The 14,281-nt window shown below is 46.8% G+C and overlaps 1 protein-coding gene across 1 annotated transcript in view; it reads left to right on the top strand.

The window, feature by feature from the left end:
- Window positions 1-14,281, top strand: part of NLN (neurolysin) — a 77,048-nt gene that overhangs the window by 33,168 nt on the left and 29,599 nt on the right. Inside the window, exons 5-7 of the mRNA XM_038765923.1 lie at window positions 4,411-4,513; window positions 6,789-6,949; window positions 11,116-11,251. Coding sequence (XP_038621851.1) covers window positions 4,411-4,513; window positions 6,789-6,949; window positions 11,116-11,251 — 400 coding nt within the window. The remainder of the gene's footprint in view (window positions 1-4,410; window positions 4,514-6,788; window positions 6,950-11,115; window positions 11,252-14,281) is intronic.

The following is a 14,281-nucleotide window of genomic DNA, read 5'->3' as shown; positions in this document are numbered from 1 at the left end:
ATTAAGCACTTACTATGTGCAAAGCACTGTTCTAAGCACTGGGGAGGATACAAAGCGATTAGGTTGTCCCACGTGGGGCTCACAGACTTAACCCCCATTTTAAAGATGAGGGAACTGAGGCCCAGAGAAGTCAAGTAACTTGCCCAAAGTCACCCAGCTGACAAGTGGCGGAGCCGGGATTTGAACCCATGACCTCCGACTCCAAAGCCCAGGCTCTTTCCACTGAGCCACGCTGCTTCTGGTTGGAAGGTCATGGGTTCTAATCCTGGCTCTGCCACTTCTCTGCGTGTGAGCTTGGGCAAGTCACTTCACTTCTCAGTGCCTCAGTTACTTCATAATAATAATAATGATGGCATTTATTAAGCGCTTACTATGTGCAAAGCACTGTTCTAAGCGCCGGGGAGGTTACAAGGTGATCAGGTTGTCCCATATGGGGCTCACAGTCTTAATCCCTGTTTTACAGATGAGGCAACTGAGGCCCAGAGAAGTGAAGGGACTTGCCCAAAGTCACACAGCTGACATGTGGCGGAGCCGGGATTTGAACCCATGACCTCCGACTCCAAAGCCCGGGCTCTTTCCACTGAGCCACACTGCTTCATCTGTACAATGGGGTTTGAAACGGTGAGCCCCACCTGGCTCAGGGATGGTGTTCGACCCGATTTGCCTGTATCCACCCCAGCGCTTAGTACAGTGCCTGGCACATAGTAAGTGCTTAACAAATACCACTGTTATTATTTTTGCTATTTTATGGATCACCAAAGGAGCAGAATTAGGGTGTGTATTAAGCACTTAAGTGCGGAGCATTGTGCTCAGCCCTGGGCAGAGTCCAAGAGAAGCAGATCCGTCACAGCCTGACCCCAAACAAGGATCTAAATGGTGAAAGACACGTACAAAGAACCGTAAGCATCCTATGACGACGGTCAGAGTACCCTGCTTTCTCGTAATCGGATCAACCGGAGCAATCAATCAATCAATCATATTTATTGAGCGCTTACTATGTGCAGAGCACTGTACTAAGCGCTTGGGAAGTACAAATTGGCAACATAGAGAGACAGTCCCTACCCAACAGTGGGCTCACAGCAGAAACCCTGAAGCCAAGAGCGATTTCTTGGTTTTGTTGGGCGTATTGGTGAGTCAACAAGTGGGGTTCATACTGTACTTCCCAAGCGCTGAGTACAGTGCTCTGTACGCCGTAAGCACTCAATAAATATCATTGAATGAATGCTGCACAACTAGCGTGGTCCAGTGGACAGAGCATAAGCCTGGGTTCCCCCTTCTAGACTGTGAGCCCACTGTTGGGTAGGGGCCGTCTCTATATGTTGCCAACTTGGACTTCCCAAGCGCTTAGTACAGTGCTCTGCACACAGTAAGCGCTCAATAAATACGATTGATTGGGTGTCGGAGGACCTGGGTTCTAATCCCGTCTCTGCCAATTGCTTGCTGTGTGACCTTGGGCCGGTCGCTTCAGTTCTCTGGGCCTCGGTTACCTCATCTGCAAAATGGGGATTGAGAAGGTGAGCCCCACTTGGGACAACCTGATTACCTTGTATCTACCCCAGCGCTTAGAACAGTGCTTGGCACATAGTAAGTGCTTAACAGATACCATCATTATTATTATTATTCCCTTTTCCATGCCTCCATTTAAATGGGGTTTAAATCCTACTCCCTCCTATTTGGACTGGGAGCACCAGGGTCTGTGCTCCCAGTCTATGTATATATAGATATCTATATATAGATAGATAGATAGATCGATATCTATATATATACACACACACACATATACATGCATATATAATATACAATATATAATATATATGTATATATGTATGTACATATAATATATATGTATTATATATGTATATAGGTATGTATATATACGTATATATGTACTATATGCATAGATATGTTTGTACATATTTATTACTGTATTTATTTTACTTGTACATATTTATTCTATTTATTTTATTTTGTTAATATGTTTTGTTTTGTTGTCTGTCTCCCTCTTCTAGACTGTGAGCCCACTGCTGGGTGGGGACCGTCTCTATATGTTGCCAGCTTGGACTTCCCAACGCTTAGTACAGTGCTCTGCGCACAATAAGCGCTCAATAAATACGATTGAATGAATGAAGGAATGAATGAATGACTTGAGTGATTTGTATCTATCCCAGCTCATAGAACAGTGCTTGACAAATGCCATCACGAGAAGCAGCATGGCTCAGTGGAAAGAGCATGGGCTTTGGAGTCAGAGGTCATGGGTTCAAATCCTGGCTCCGCCAACTGTCGGCTGTGTAACTTTAGGCAAGTCACTTAACTTCTCTGCTCCTCAGTTACCTCATTTGTAAAATGGGGATTAAAACTGTGAGCCCTCCATGGGACAACCTGATCACCTTGTAACCTCCCCAGGGCTTAGAACAGTGCTTTGCACATAGCAAGCGCTTAACAAATACCATCATCATCATCATCATCACGGTCACCATCATCATCAAAGCGACACATTCCAGTTGCCCTGTGGCAGCTTCCTGAGACATTTCTTCCCCGGGCATCCATGCGTGATAGACAGTAAGGTAGAGAGGCAGCGTTGCTCAGCGGAAAGAGCCCGGGCTTTGGAGTCAGAGGTCATGGGTTCAAATCCCAGCTCTGCCACTTGTCAGCTGGGTGACTTTGGGCAAATGACTTAACTTCTCTAATCCCGTCTCTGCCAATTACTTGCTGTGTGACCTTCGGCCGGTCGCTTCAGTTCTGTGGGCCTTGGTTACCTCATCTGTAAATTGGGGATTGAGACGGTGAGCCCCATTTGGGACAACTGTCAGCTGTGTAACTTTCGGCAAGTCACTTAACTTCTCTGTGCCTCAGTTACCTCATCTGTAAAATGAGGATTAAAACTGTGAGCCCTCCATGGGACAACCTGATCACCTTGTAACCTCCCCAGGGCTTAGAACAGTGCTTTGCTCATAGTAAGAGCTTAATAAATGTCGTCATTATTATTATTATTGTCAGCTTGGGATGCCTAAAGCAGAGAGATTCCTCGGAGTCATACAGCGCCCTGGCTGCACCAGGGCCAGGATTCCCCTTCAGTGCTGCCAGGGAAGGAGAAATTGGGTTTGGAGAGAGAGAGAGGGAGGGAGAAAAGGGGGAAGAAAACCCGGGGACCCGGATCAGGACTCGAGTTCTGATCCCAGACCCCAGGCGAGTCGCTCCGTCTCTCTGGGTCTCTGTGAAACGGGGAAAATACTCGCCTCTCCCTAGCCCGCGGGGATAAAATGAGGTACGTAACGGAAAAAGCACTTTGGAAGAGTAAAAACGTTTAGCAGGCGCAAGGTCCGTGCAAGCACAGCTGTTATTTCAGTCAGTCAATCAATCAATCAATCGTATTTATTGAGTGCTTACTGTGTGCAGAGCACTGTACTAAGCGCTTGAGATATAGATATGAAAATTCAACAATCTTGAAATAATGTCACTAGTCATTTCCCTGTATACTAATAGATACGTGCAATATAATTGAGCCATTTAATGAGCCATTTCCCACTTCATGGTTCGTCTCAACTAACTGCCTTTTAATAGCCGCCACTAAAGCTGTTCGCAGGCGCAGAATACTGTGTCGAGCATTCCGCGGTGATCCGATCCATCTCCCACATGGTTCATTCATTCATTCAATCATATTTATTGAGTGCTAACTGTGTGCAGAGCACTGTACTAAGCGCTGGGGAAGGACAAGTTGGCAACATATAGAGACGGTCCCTACCCAACAGCGGGCTCACAGTTCACGTTTCCTTTCCTGTTTCTCGTTTCATCAGTCTTTCTCCACCCCGCCGAGACAAGTAGGGAGTTTCCCAAAAGGCGGCCGTGCCGATAATGAGGTAGCGGATTTCATTTGGACGCTTAACTAAGAGAGAAAGCAAATGATCTCCGTAGACTTGACCTCACCCAAAAGGGCAGGGTTTCAAACGCTTCCCGGAGAGAAAGTTTTCCGTGGCACCTCAGAAAGGGGTGCCAGGATCTTTTCACTGTTCCTTTCATCCATTCATTCATTCAATCATATTTATTGAGCGCTTACGGTGTGCAGAGCACTGTACTAAGCGCTGGGGAAGTACAAGTTGGCACCATATAGAGACGGTCCCTACCCAACAGCGGGCTCACGGTTCACGTTTCCTTTCCCGTTTCTCGTTTCGTCAGTCTTTCTCCACCCTGCCAAGACAAGTAGGGAGTTTTCGAAAGGCAGTCGTGCCGATAATGAGGTAGCGGATTTCAGTTGGATTCTTAACTAGGAGAGAAAGCAAAAGATCTCCATAGACTTGACCTCACCCAAAAGGGCATAGTTTCAAACGCTTCCCAGAGAGAAAATTTTCCGTGGCACCTCAGAAAGGGGTGCCAGGATCTTTTCACTGTTCCTTTCCTTTTCCTGCAATCCAGGAAATTAAATCGATGAAGAAGCGGATGAGTGAACTTTGTATAGACTTCAACAAAAACCTTAATGAAGAGAACAGCTTCCTCACGTTCTCCAGGGATGAACTTGGTAGGCAATCGATCAGTCGTTGTTATTTATTGAGTGCCGAACACTATACTGGGAAGCAGCAGGGCCCGGGGGTCGGAGGTCGTGAGTTCTATATCCCTGCTCCGGCACGTGACGGCCGTGTAACCTTGGGCAAGACACTTCATTCATTCGTTCATTCATATTTATTGAGCGCTTACTGTGTGCAGAGCACAGTACTAAGCGCTTGGGAAGTACAAGTTGCCGACAGAGACGGTCCCTACCCGACAGTGGGCTCACAGTCTAGAAAGGGGAGACAGAGAACAAAACTTCACTTCTCTGTGCCTCCGTTGCCTCATCTGTAAAATGGGGAGTAAGACTGTGAGCCACATGTTCATTCGTTCAATCGTATTTATTGAGCGCTTACTGTGTGCAGAGCACTGTACTAAGCGCTTGGGAAGTCCAAGTTGGCGACATATAAAGACGGCCCCTACCCAACAATGGGCTCACAGTCTGGAAAGGGGAGACAGACAACAAAACTTCACTTCTCTGTGCCTCCGTTGCCTCATCTGTAAAATGGGGATTAAAACTGTGAGCACATGTTCATTCGTTCAATCGTATTTGTTGAGCGCTTACTGTGTGCAAAGCACTGTACTAAGCGCTTGGGAAGTACAAGTTGCCAACAAATAGAGACGGTCCCTACCCGACAATGGGCTCACAGTCTAGAAGGGGGAGACAGACAGCAAAACCAAACATATTAACAAAATACAATAAATAGAATAGTAAATATGTACAAGTAAAATAAATGAATAAGTAAATAAATACATAAATACAGCTCCGTAAAGGAAAGGGGTACCTCAGTCTCGTCTATCTCATCGCTCAGGCCCTGCCTCTGGCCCGGAATTCATTCAATCGTATTTATTGAGCGCTTACTGTGTGCAGAGCACTGTACTAAGCGCCTGGGAAGTACAAATTGGCAACATATAGAGACAGTCCCTACCCAACAGTGGGCTCACAGTCCTCTTGGAGGAGATGCGCCTTCAACACAATGATCCCACCCCTGTCCCTAAGCCTGTGGGACCAGCCCGATTACCATGTATCTAGTAAGCACTTCACAATTGTTGTTCTTCTTCTTATTATGCGCTTGAGAGAGTACCGTGTAACCGAGTTGGTAGACCTATCCCTGCCTGCAGTGAGCTTACATTTTAGCAGGGGGACTGTATACGTATTTTCCTTTTGAAGCGCAGCGGGTTAGGGTTAGGTCTCTCTCTTGCAAAACAGTCTCGAAGAGCCCGGGCTTTGGAGTCGGAGGTCATGGGTTCAAACCCCGGCTCCGCCAGTTGTCATCTGTGGGACTTTGGGCAAGTCCCTTCACTTCTCTGGGCCTCAGTTCCCTCATCCGGAAAATGGGGATTGAGACTGTGAGCCCCACGAGGGACAACCTGATCACCAGCGCTGAGAACAGTGCTTTGCGCCTAGTAAGCGCTTAACAGATGTCATCAGAGAAGCAGCGTATCTCAGTGGAAAGAGCCCGGGCTTTGGAGTCAGAGGTCATGGGTTCGAATGCCGACCCCGCCACATGTCTGCTGTGTAACCTTGGACAAGTCACTTAATTTCTCTGAGCCTCAGTTACCTCATCTGTAAAATGGGGATTAAGATTGTGAGCCCCATGTGGGACAACCTGATCACCTTATATCCTCCCCAGCGCTTGGTACAGTGCTTTGCACATAGTAAGCGCTTAACAAATGCCATTATTATTATTATATGTGTCACTGTTTCAAGTCTAAATCCTTCCTGCTGCAACCCAGCCTGATTCTGATTCCTCTGATTCTGATCTGAGTCTGTCTCTCTCTCTCTTTTTTGTTGTTTACTTAATTTTATAGTACACCCTGCAGAAGAGGCACTCAATTCTGGGCCTTATTTACAATACCTGTTGAAAGAATTAGTATTTTCTAATGTCCGCTCATCAAATTCTCCCGCTCCCTTCTGCGCCGCTCTTACTCGCTCCTGCATTCACCCTCCCTCCCATCCCTACAGCACATTATGTATATGCTGTATATATCTATAATTTATATTAATGTCTGTCTAACCCTCGACTGTGAGCTCGTTGTGGGCAGGAATGTGTCTGTTTGTTATATTGTATTCTCCCAAGTGCTTAGTACAGTGCTTGCTCACAGTAAGTGCTCAATAAATACAATTGAATGAATGCATCTTTTTTTTAAAAAAGGAATGCACCGTTCAGTACAAAGGAAACCCATTTTTGAAGGCGGGGAATTAAATTTAAGGCAAAACTTGTTCCTTTTTTTGTTTTTTTTAACAGGTTCTCTTCCTGATGATTTCATCGACAGCTTAGAAAAGGTGGAAAATGGCAAATATAAAGTTACCTTGAAATATCCCCACTACTTTCCGGTCATGAAAAAGTGCTGCGTCCCAGAAACCAGAAGGAAGATGGAGCTTGCTTTTAACACCAGGTGCAAAGAGGTACCAAGAGTTGCTCTGGTTTAGCATTGCTCAGTAATAATAATTATGATGGCATTGATTAAGCGCTTACTCTGTGCAAAGCACTGTTCTAAGCGCTGGGGAGGTAACAAGGTGATCAGGTTGTCCCACGGGGGGCTCACAGTCTCAAGCCCCATTTTTTACAGATGAGGTAACTGAGGCACAGAGAAGTGAAGTGACTTGCCCAAAGTCACACAGCTGACAAGTGGCGGAGCCGGGATTTGAACCCTTGATCTCTGACTCCAAAGCCCGGGCTCTTTCCACTGAGCCACGCTGCTTCTCATTGCCGATTTAGGGGAGCAGGGCTGTTGGCGTTGGTTTCATTTATTCATTCAATCGTATTTATTGAGCGCTTACTGTGTGCAGAGCAGAGGTCATGGGTTCAAATCCCAGCTCCGCCAATTGTCAGCTGGGTGACTTTGGGCAAGTCACTTCACTTCTCTGTGCCCCAGTTACCTCATCTGTAAAATGGGGATTAAGATTGTGAACCCTGCCGTGGGGCAACCTAATTACCTTGTTACCTCCCCAGTGCTTAGAACAGTGCTTTGCACATAGTAAGCGATTAATAAATGCCATTATTATTATTACTAAGCGCTTACTATGTGCAAAGCACTGTTCTAAGCACTGGAAAGTCGGCAGCATATAGAGACGGTCCCTACCCAACAGCGGGCTCACAGTCTAGAAGGGGGAATGAATGTCTTCTAGACTGTGAGCCCACTGTTGGGTAGGGACGGTCTCTATATGTTGCCAACTTGGACTTCCCAAGCGCTTAGTACAGTGCTCTGCACACAGTAAGCGCTCGATAAATACGATTGAATGAATGAATGAATGAAGCGTGGATTGTGCCCAGTTTGGGCAATGGAGTTTTTTTTGCCATGATGATAATAATAATAATAATAATAATTGGCATTTATTAAGCGCTTACTATGTGCAAAGCACTGTTCTAAGCGCTGGGGAGGATACAGGGTGATCTGGTTGTCCCACGTGGGGCTCACAGTCTTAATCCCCATTTTACAGATGAGGTAACTGAGGCCCAGAGAAGTTAAGTGACTTGCCCAAGATCACACAGCAGACATGTGGCGGAGTCGGGATTCGAACCCATGACCTCTGACTCCAAAGCCCGTGCTCTTTCCATTGAGCCACGCTGCTTCTCTTCCATGCCAGGGGCAGGCGAAGTGGTGAAGTCCCCTTTTCACCCCCCGGCCCTGTGCCCTCTGTGGTTTGGAGGAGAGAGTGGCAGAGTCTGTAGCCCAGGACCACGGTCCAGTTTGCCAGGCAAGATAATCAGAATTATTAAACATATTATTATTGTGTTAAATGCTTAGAGAAGCAGCGTGGCTCAGTGGAAAGAGCCCGGGCTTTGGAGTCAGTGATCACGGGTCCAAATCCCGGCCCCGCCAATTGTCAGCTGGGTGTAGGGACCGTCTCTAGACGTTGCTGACTTGTAATTCCCAAGTGCTTAGTACAGTGCTCTGCACACAGTAAGCACTCAATAAATACAATTGAATGATTGAGTTTGAGGCTGAAGGTGGTCCAATCCCATAGAGATGAAATCGTCAAACAAGAATAAGAATAATAATGATGGCATTTATTAAGCGCTTACTATGTGCGAAGCACTGTTCTAAGCGCTGGGGAGGTTCCAAGGTGATCAGGTTGTCCCACGCGGGGGCTCACGGTCTTAATCCCCATTTTCCAGATGAGGTCACTGAGGCCCCGAGAATCAATCAGTCGTATTTATTGAGCGCTTCCTGTGTGCAGAGCACTGTACTAAGCGCTTGGGAAGTACAAGTTGGCAACATATAGAGACGGTCCCCACCCAACAATGGGCTCACAGTCTAAAAGAAGCGAAGTGACTTGCCCAAAGTCACACAGCCGACAGTTGAAGTACAAGTTGGCAACATATAGAGACAGTCCCCACCCAACAATGGGCTCACAGTCTAAAAGAAGCGAAGTGACTTGCCCAAAGTCACACAGCCGACAGTTGGCGGAGCCGGGATTGGAACCCCTGACCTCCGACTCCAAAGCCCGGGCTCTTTCCACTGAGCCACGACTGTACGGATAAATAGATAAACAAAAGTATCTGTGTACCCGATTGCTGCATATAGGGTCAGGAGATCAACAAGCATGGCCCAGATTTGTTGCCACTACTGTTGGGGAGCCCCTCTCATTCACTCATTCATTCAGTCGTACTTATTGAGCGCTCACTGTGTGCAGAGCACCGTACTCGGGTTGTAACTGGAGCGTTTCCAGTCCTCTCCCAGTCTCCGCTACGGGAGGGAGAGTCAAGCAGCGGCCTGCCCATTCCATTCCTAGTTTGGGCAGTGGCTGGCGAGTGGAAACCACTATTTTATTTTGTTAATATGTTTGGTTTTGTTCTCTGTCTCCCCCTTCTAGACTGTGAGCCCGCTGCTGGGTAGGGACCGTCTCTAGATGTTGCCAACTTGGACTTCCCAAGCGCTTAGTACAGTGCTCTGCACACAGTGAGCGCTCAATAAATACGATTGATTGATTGATTGTACTTCCCAAGCGCTTAGTACAGTGCTCTGCACACAGTGAGTGCTCAGTAAATATGACTGAAGGAATGAGTGCTCTGCACACAGTAAGCGCTCAATAAATACGATTGATTGATTGATTGTACTTCCGAAGCGCTTAGTACAGTGCTCTGCACACAGTGAGTGCTCAATAAATATGACTGAAGGAATGAGTGCTCTGCACACAGTAAGCGCTCAATAAATACGATTGATTGATTGTACTTCCCAAGCGCTTAGTACAGTGCTCTGCACACAGTAAGCGCTCAATAAATACGATTGATTGATTGGAAGGGAATCTGCTACAAGTCAAAACTCCCCTGTGCTGGGCAGCGGAGACTCAACTTTACCGCACGGAACCGGGCAGTGGTCAACCGCTTCTGGATTTTGACCGAGAAAACTCAATCAATCGTATTTATTGAGCGCTTACTGTGTGCAGAGCACTGTACTAAGCGCTTGGGAAGTCCAAGTTGGCAACATATAGAGACGGTCCCTACGCAACAGCGGGCTCACAGTCTAGAAACCGTTTCTAGAACAATTGCAGACGGAGAGTGGAGTCTTCTGAGAGAGATGCGTCCGTGATCCATTCAGTCAACCTGTATATATGTATATATGTTTGTACATATTTATTACTTTATTTATTTTACTTGTACATATCTATTCTATTTGTTTTATTTTGTTAGCATGTTTGGTTTTGTTCTCTGTCTCCCCCTTCTAGACTGTGAGCCCACTTTTGGGTAGGGACCGTCTGTATGTGTTGCCGACTTGTACTTCCCAAGCGCTTAGTCCAGTGCTCTGCACACAGTAAGCACTCAATAAATACAATTGATTGATTGATTGATTGAGTCATATTTATTGAGCGCTTACTATGTGCAGAGCACTGGACTAAGCACTTGGGACGTACAAGTTGGCAACATCTAGAGACGGTCCCTACCCAGCAGCGGGCTCACAGTCTAGAACTGGGAGACAGAGAACAAAACAAAACATATTAATAAAATGAATAGAATAAATATGTACAAATGAAATAATAAATAGAGTAATAAATCCATACAAACATCTATACAGGTGCTGTGGGGAGGGGAAGGAGGTAGGGTGGGGGGGATGGGGAGGGGGAGAGGAAGGAGGGGGCTGAGTGTGGGAAGGCCTCCTGGAGGAGGTGAGCTCTCAGTAGGGATTTGAAGGGAGGAAGAGAGCGAGCTTGGCGGATGGGCAGAGGGAGGGAATTCCGGGCCAGGGAAAGGACGTGGGCCGGGGATCGACGGCGGGATGGGCGAGAATGAGGCCCAGTGAGGAGGTGAGCGGTGGCAGAGGAGCGGAGGGTGCCGGCTGGGCTGGAGAAGGACAGAAGGGACGGGAGGTAGGAAGGGGCGAACCTCCCCCTCCGTGATGTCGCCGAGGGTCGGAAACGACTCCCCGGCAAAAGACAAGACTGACGGGAAGGGAATTCTGTGAGCCGAACCTAGCCAGCCTGGTGTTCCCTCCCAGCGCAATATTAAAGCTTCTTTTCAAGGAGCCCCACGGGGGACATCAGCTTGAGCTGAAATAGCTGCTGCTTCTTAATGGGTTTGTCTTCTATTAATTATCGCTTTTCTGGGGGGTTGTTTTTAATTCGATTCTTAGGAGAACACCAAGATCCTTCAGCAGTTGCTTCCTCTCCGCGCCAGGGTAGCAGAGCTGCTTGGCTACCACTCCCACGCCGACTTTGTTCTGGAGGTGAACACCGCGAAGAGCACCAGTCGTGTCGCTACCTTCCTGGGTTCGTTCTGGCGGATGTTCCTACCCATCAATCGTATTTATTGAGCGCTTACTGTGTGCAGAGCACTGTACTAAGCGCTTGGGAAGTACAAGTTGGCAACATATAGTGACGGCCCCTACCCAACAGTGGGCTCACAGTCTAGAAGGGGGAACCCAGGCTCCGCCTCATTTCCCTCCCTCCGCGTTCATTTGGTTTCCGCGGTTCCCAAGCGCTTAGTACAGTGCTCTGCACACAGTAAGCGCTCAATAAATACGATTGATTGATTGCTTGATTGATTCCCGTTACTGAAACTGCTTTCACGGGGCCAGGTGGCTCCAAGGGGAGGAAAACAAGCCAACAGTAGCCCCCTTCTGGGGCGAGTCTCTTCATTTCCCCGTGCCTCAGTTTCCTCATCTGTAAAACGGGGGCTAAAGTCGTGTTCTCCACTTATCACTGGGAACCTCACGTGGGACAGGGATTGGGGCCGACTTGATTACCTGGTGTCTCTCTAAGGTTCAGTTCAGTGCTTGGCACATGGTAAGTTCATCCCTTCAGTCATATTTATTGAGTGCTTACCGTGTGCCAAGCACTGTACTAAGCGCTTGGAGGAGTACCCTATAACAATAAACAAGAGAAGCAGCATGGCTCAATGGAAAGAGCCCGGGCTTTGGAGTGAGAGGTCGTGGGTTCAAATCCCAGCTCTGCCAATTAATAATAATAATAATAATGGTATTTGTTAAGCGCTTACTATGTGCAAAGCACTGTTCTAAGCGCTGGGGAGGTTTCAAAGTGATCAGATTGTCCCACGGGGGGGCTCACAGTCTTCATCCCCATTTTACAGATGAGGCAACTGAGGCCCAGAGAAGTGAAGTGACTTGCCCAAAGTCACACAGCCGACAGTTGGTAGAGCCGGGATTTGAACCCACGACCTCTGACTCCAAAGCCCGGGCTCTTTCCACTGAGCCACGCTGCTTCTTATATAGAGAGAGAGATAGAGGTAGAGATAAACAGACAGACAGACAGATAGTGTATAGTATGTATGTGTATGCATCATACATATATGATATATATCATCATTATTATTATTATTACTAGATAGACTAGTATAGTATATATGTACACTATATATGCTATATAGTATAGTACACACACACACATACTATATACTATACTGGGGATTAAGACTTTGAGGCTCACGTGGTTCAACCTGATCACCTTGTATCCGCCCAGCGCTTAGAACAGTGCTTTGCACGTAATAAGCGCTTAACAAATACCATCATTTACTTCTTTATTTTTTATTTCTATGCCCAGCTTTGTATAAGGAGGGGGGTAGATACAAGCTAATCAGGTCCCACCCGGGGCTCACAGTCTAAGTAGGGGAGAGAACCGGGTTGAATCCCCCTTTTGCAAGTGGGGGAACGACGGCCCAGAGAAGCCAAGTGACTTGCCCAAGGTCACAGAGCAGGGAAACAGGCGCAGCCAGGATTAGATCCCAGGGCCTCTGACTTCCATAGATTCATTCATTCATTCATTCAGTCGTATTTATTGAGTGCTTACTGTGTGCAGAGCGCTGGACTAAGCGCTTGGGAAGGACAAGTCGGCAACAGAGAGAGACGGTCCCTCCCCAGCAATGGGTTCACAGGCAAGAAGGGGGAGACAGACAACAAAACGAACTATATTAATGAAAGAAAATAAATCGAATAGTAAATATGTACAAGTCAAATAAATAGAGTATTAGGTACAAGCATCTATCCAGGTGCTGTGGGGAGGGGAAGGAGGGGGCTCAGTCAGGGAAGACCTCCCGGAGGAGGTGAGCTCTCAGTAGGGCTTTAAAGGGAGGAAGAGAGCAAGCTTGGCGGATCAATCAATCAATCAATCATATTTATTGAGCGCTTACTGTGTGCAGAGCACTGGACTAAGCGCTTGGGAAGTCCAAGTTGGCAACATACAGAGACAGTCCCTACCCAACAGTGGGCTCACAGTCTAGAAGGGGGAGCCAGAGAACAAAACCAAGCATATTAACAAAATAAAATAAATAGAATAGATATGTACAAGTAAAATAAATAGAGTAATAAATATGTACAAACATATATAATAATAATAATAATGGTATTGTTAAGCGCTTACTATGTGCAAAGCCCTGTTCTAAGCGCTGGGGAGGTTACAAGGTGATTAGGTTGTCCCACCGGGGGGGGGGCTCACAGTTTTAATCCCCGTTTTACAGATGAGGGAACTGAGGCCCAGAGAAGTGAAGTGACTCGCCCAAAGTCACACGGCTGACAGTTGGCGGAGCCGGGATTTGAACCCATGACCTCTGACTCCAAAGCCCGGGCTCTTTCCACCGAGCCACGCTGCTTCTCTTTTTCTATCTATACATATATACAGGCGGATGTGCGGAGGGATGACATTCCAGGCCCCGCCCGGGCTCTTCCCACCGGGCCCCACCGTTTCCTAGAGCTAACCTAATCACCATCATCAACATCAATTGTATTTATTGAGCGCTTAGTGTGTGCAGAGCACTGTACTAAGCGCTTGGGAAGTCCAAGTTGGCAACATCTAGAGACAGTCCCTACCCAACAGTGGGCTCACAGTCTAAAAGGGGGAGACAGAGAACAAAACCAAACATACTAACAAAATAAAATAAATAGAATAGAATAAAATAAATAGAATAGAGTAAAATAAATAGAATAGAATAAAATAAATAGAATAGAGTAAAATAAATAGAATAGAATAAAATAAATAGAATAGAGTAAAATAAATAGAGCTAACGACCCGTAACGCGGCAGCTGATCTTGGACCTGAAGAAGAAAGAATGCGCAGAGCGGGGCTTGGAATACAACGGGAAAATCAACGCTTGGGATCTGCATTATTACATCATCATCAATCGTATTTATTGAGCGCTTACTGTGTGCAGAGCACTGTACTAAGCGCTTGGGAAGTACAAATTGGCAACATATAGAGACAGTCCCTACCCAACAGTGGGCTCACAGTCTAAAAGGGGGAGACGGAGAACAAAACCAAGCATACTAACAAAATAAAATAAATAGAATA

This window comes from Tachyglossus aculeatus, chromosome 23 (assembly GCF_015852505.1).
Source record: "Tachyglossus aculeatus isolate mTacAcu1 chromosome 23, mTacAcu1.pri, whole genome shotgun sequence".
NCBI classification, from domain to species: domain Eukaryota; kingdom Metazoa; phylum Chordata; class Mammalia; order Monotremata; family Tachyglossidae; genus Tachyglossus; species Tachyglossus aculeatus.
The sequence above is the reverse complement of the archived record's forward strand: the minus strand, read 5'-3'. Positions and strand labels throughout refer to the sequence as shown.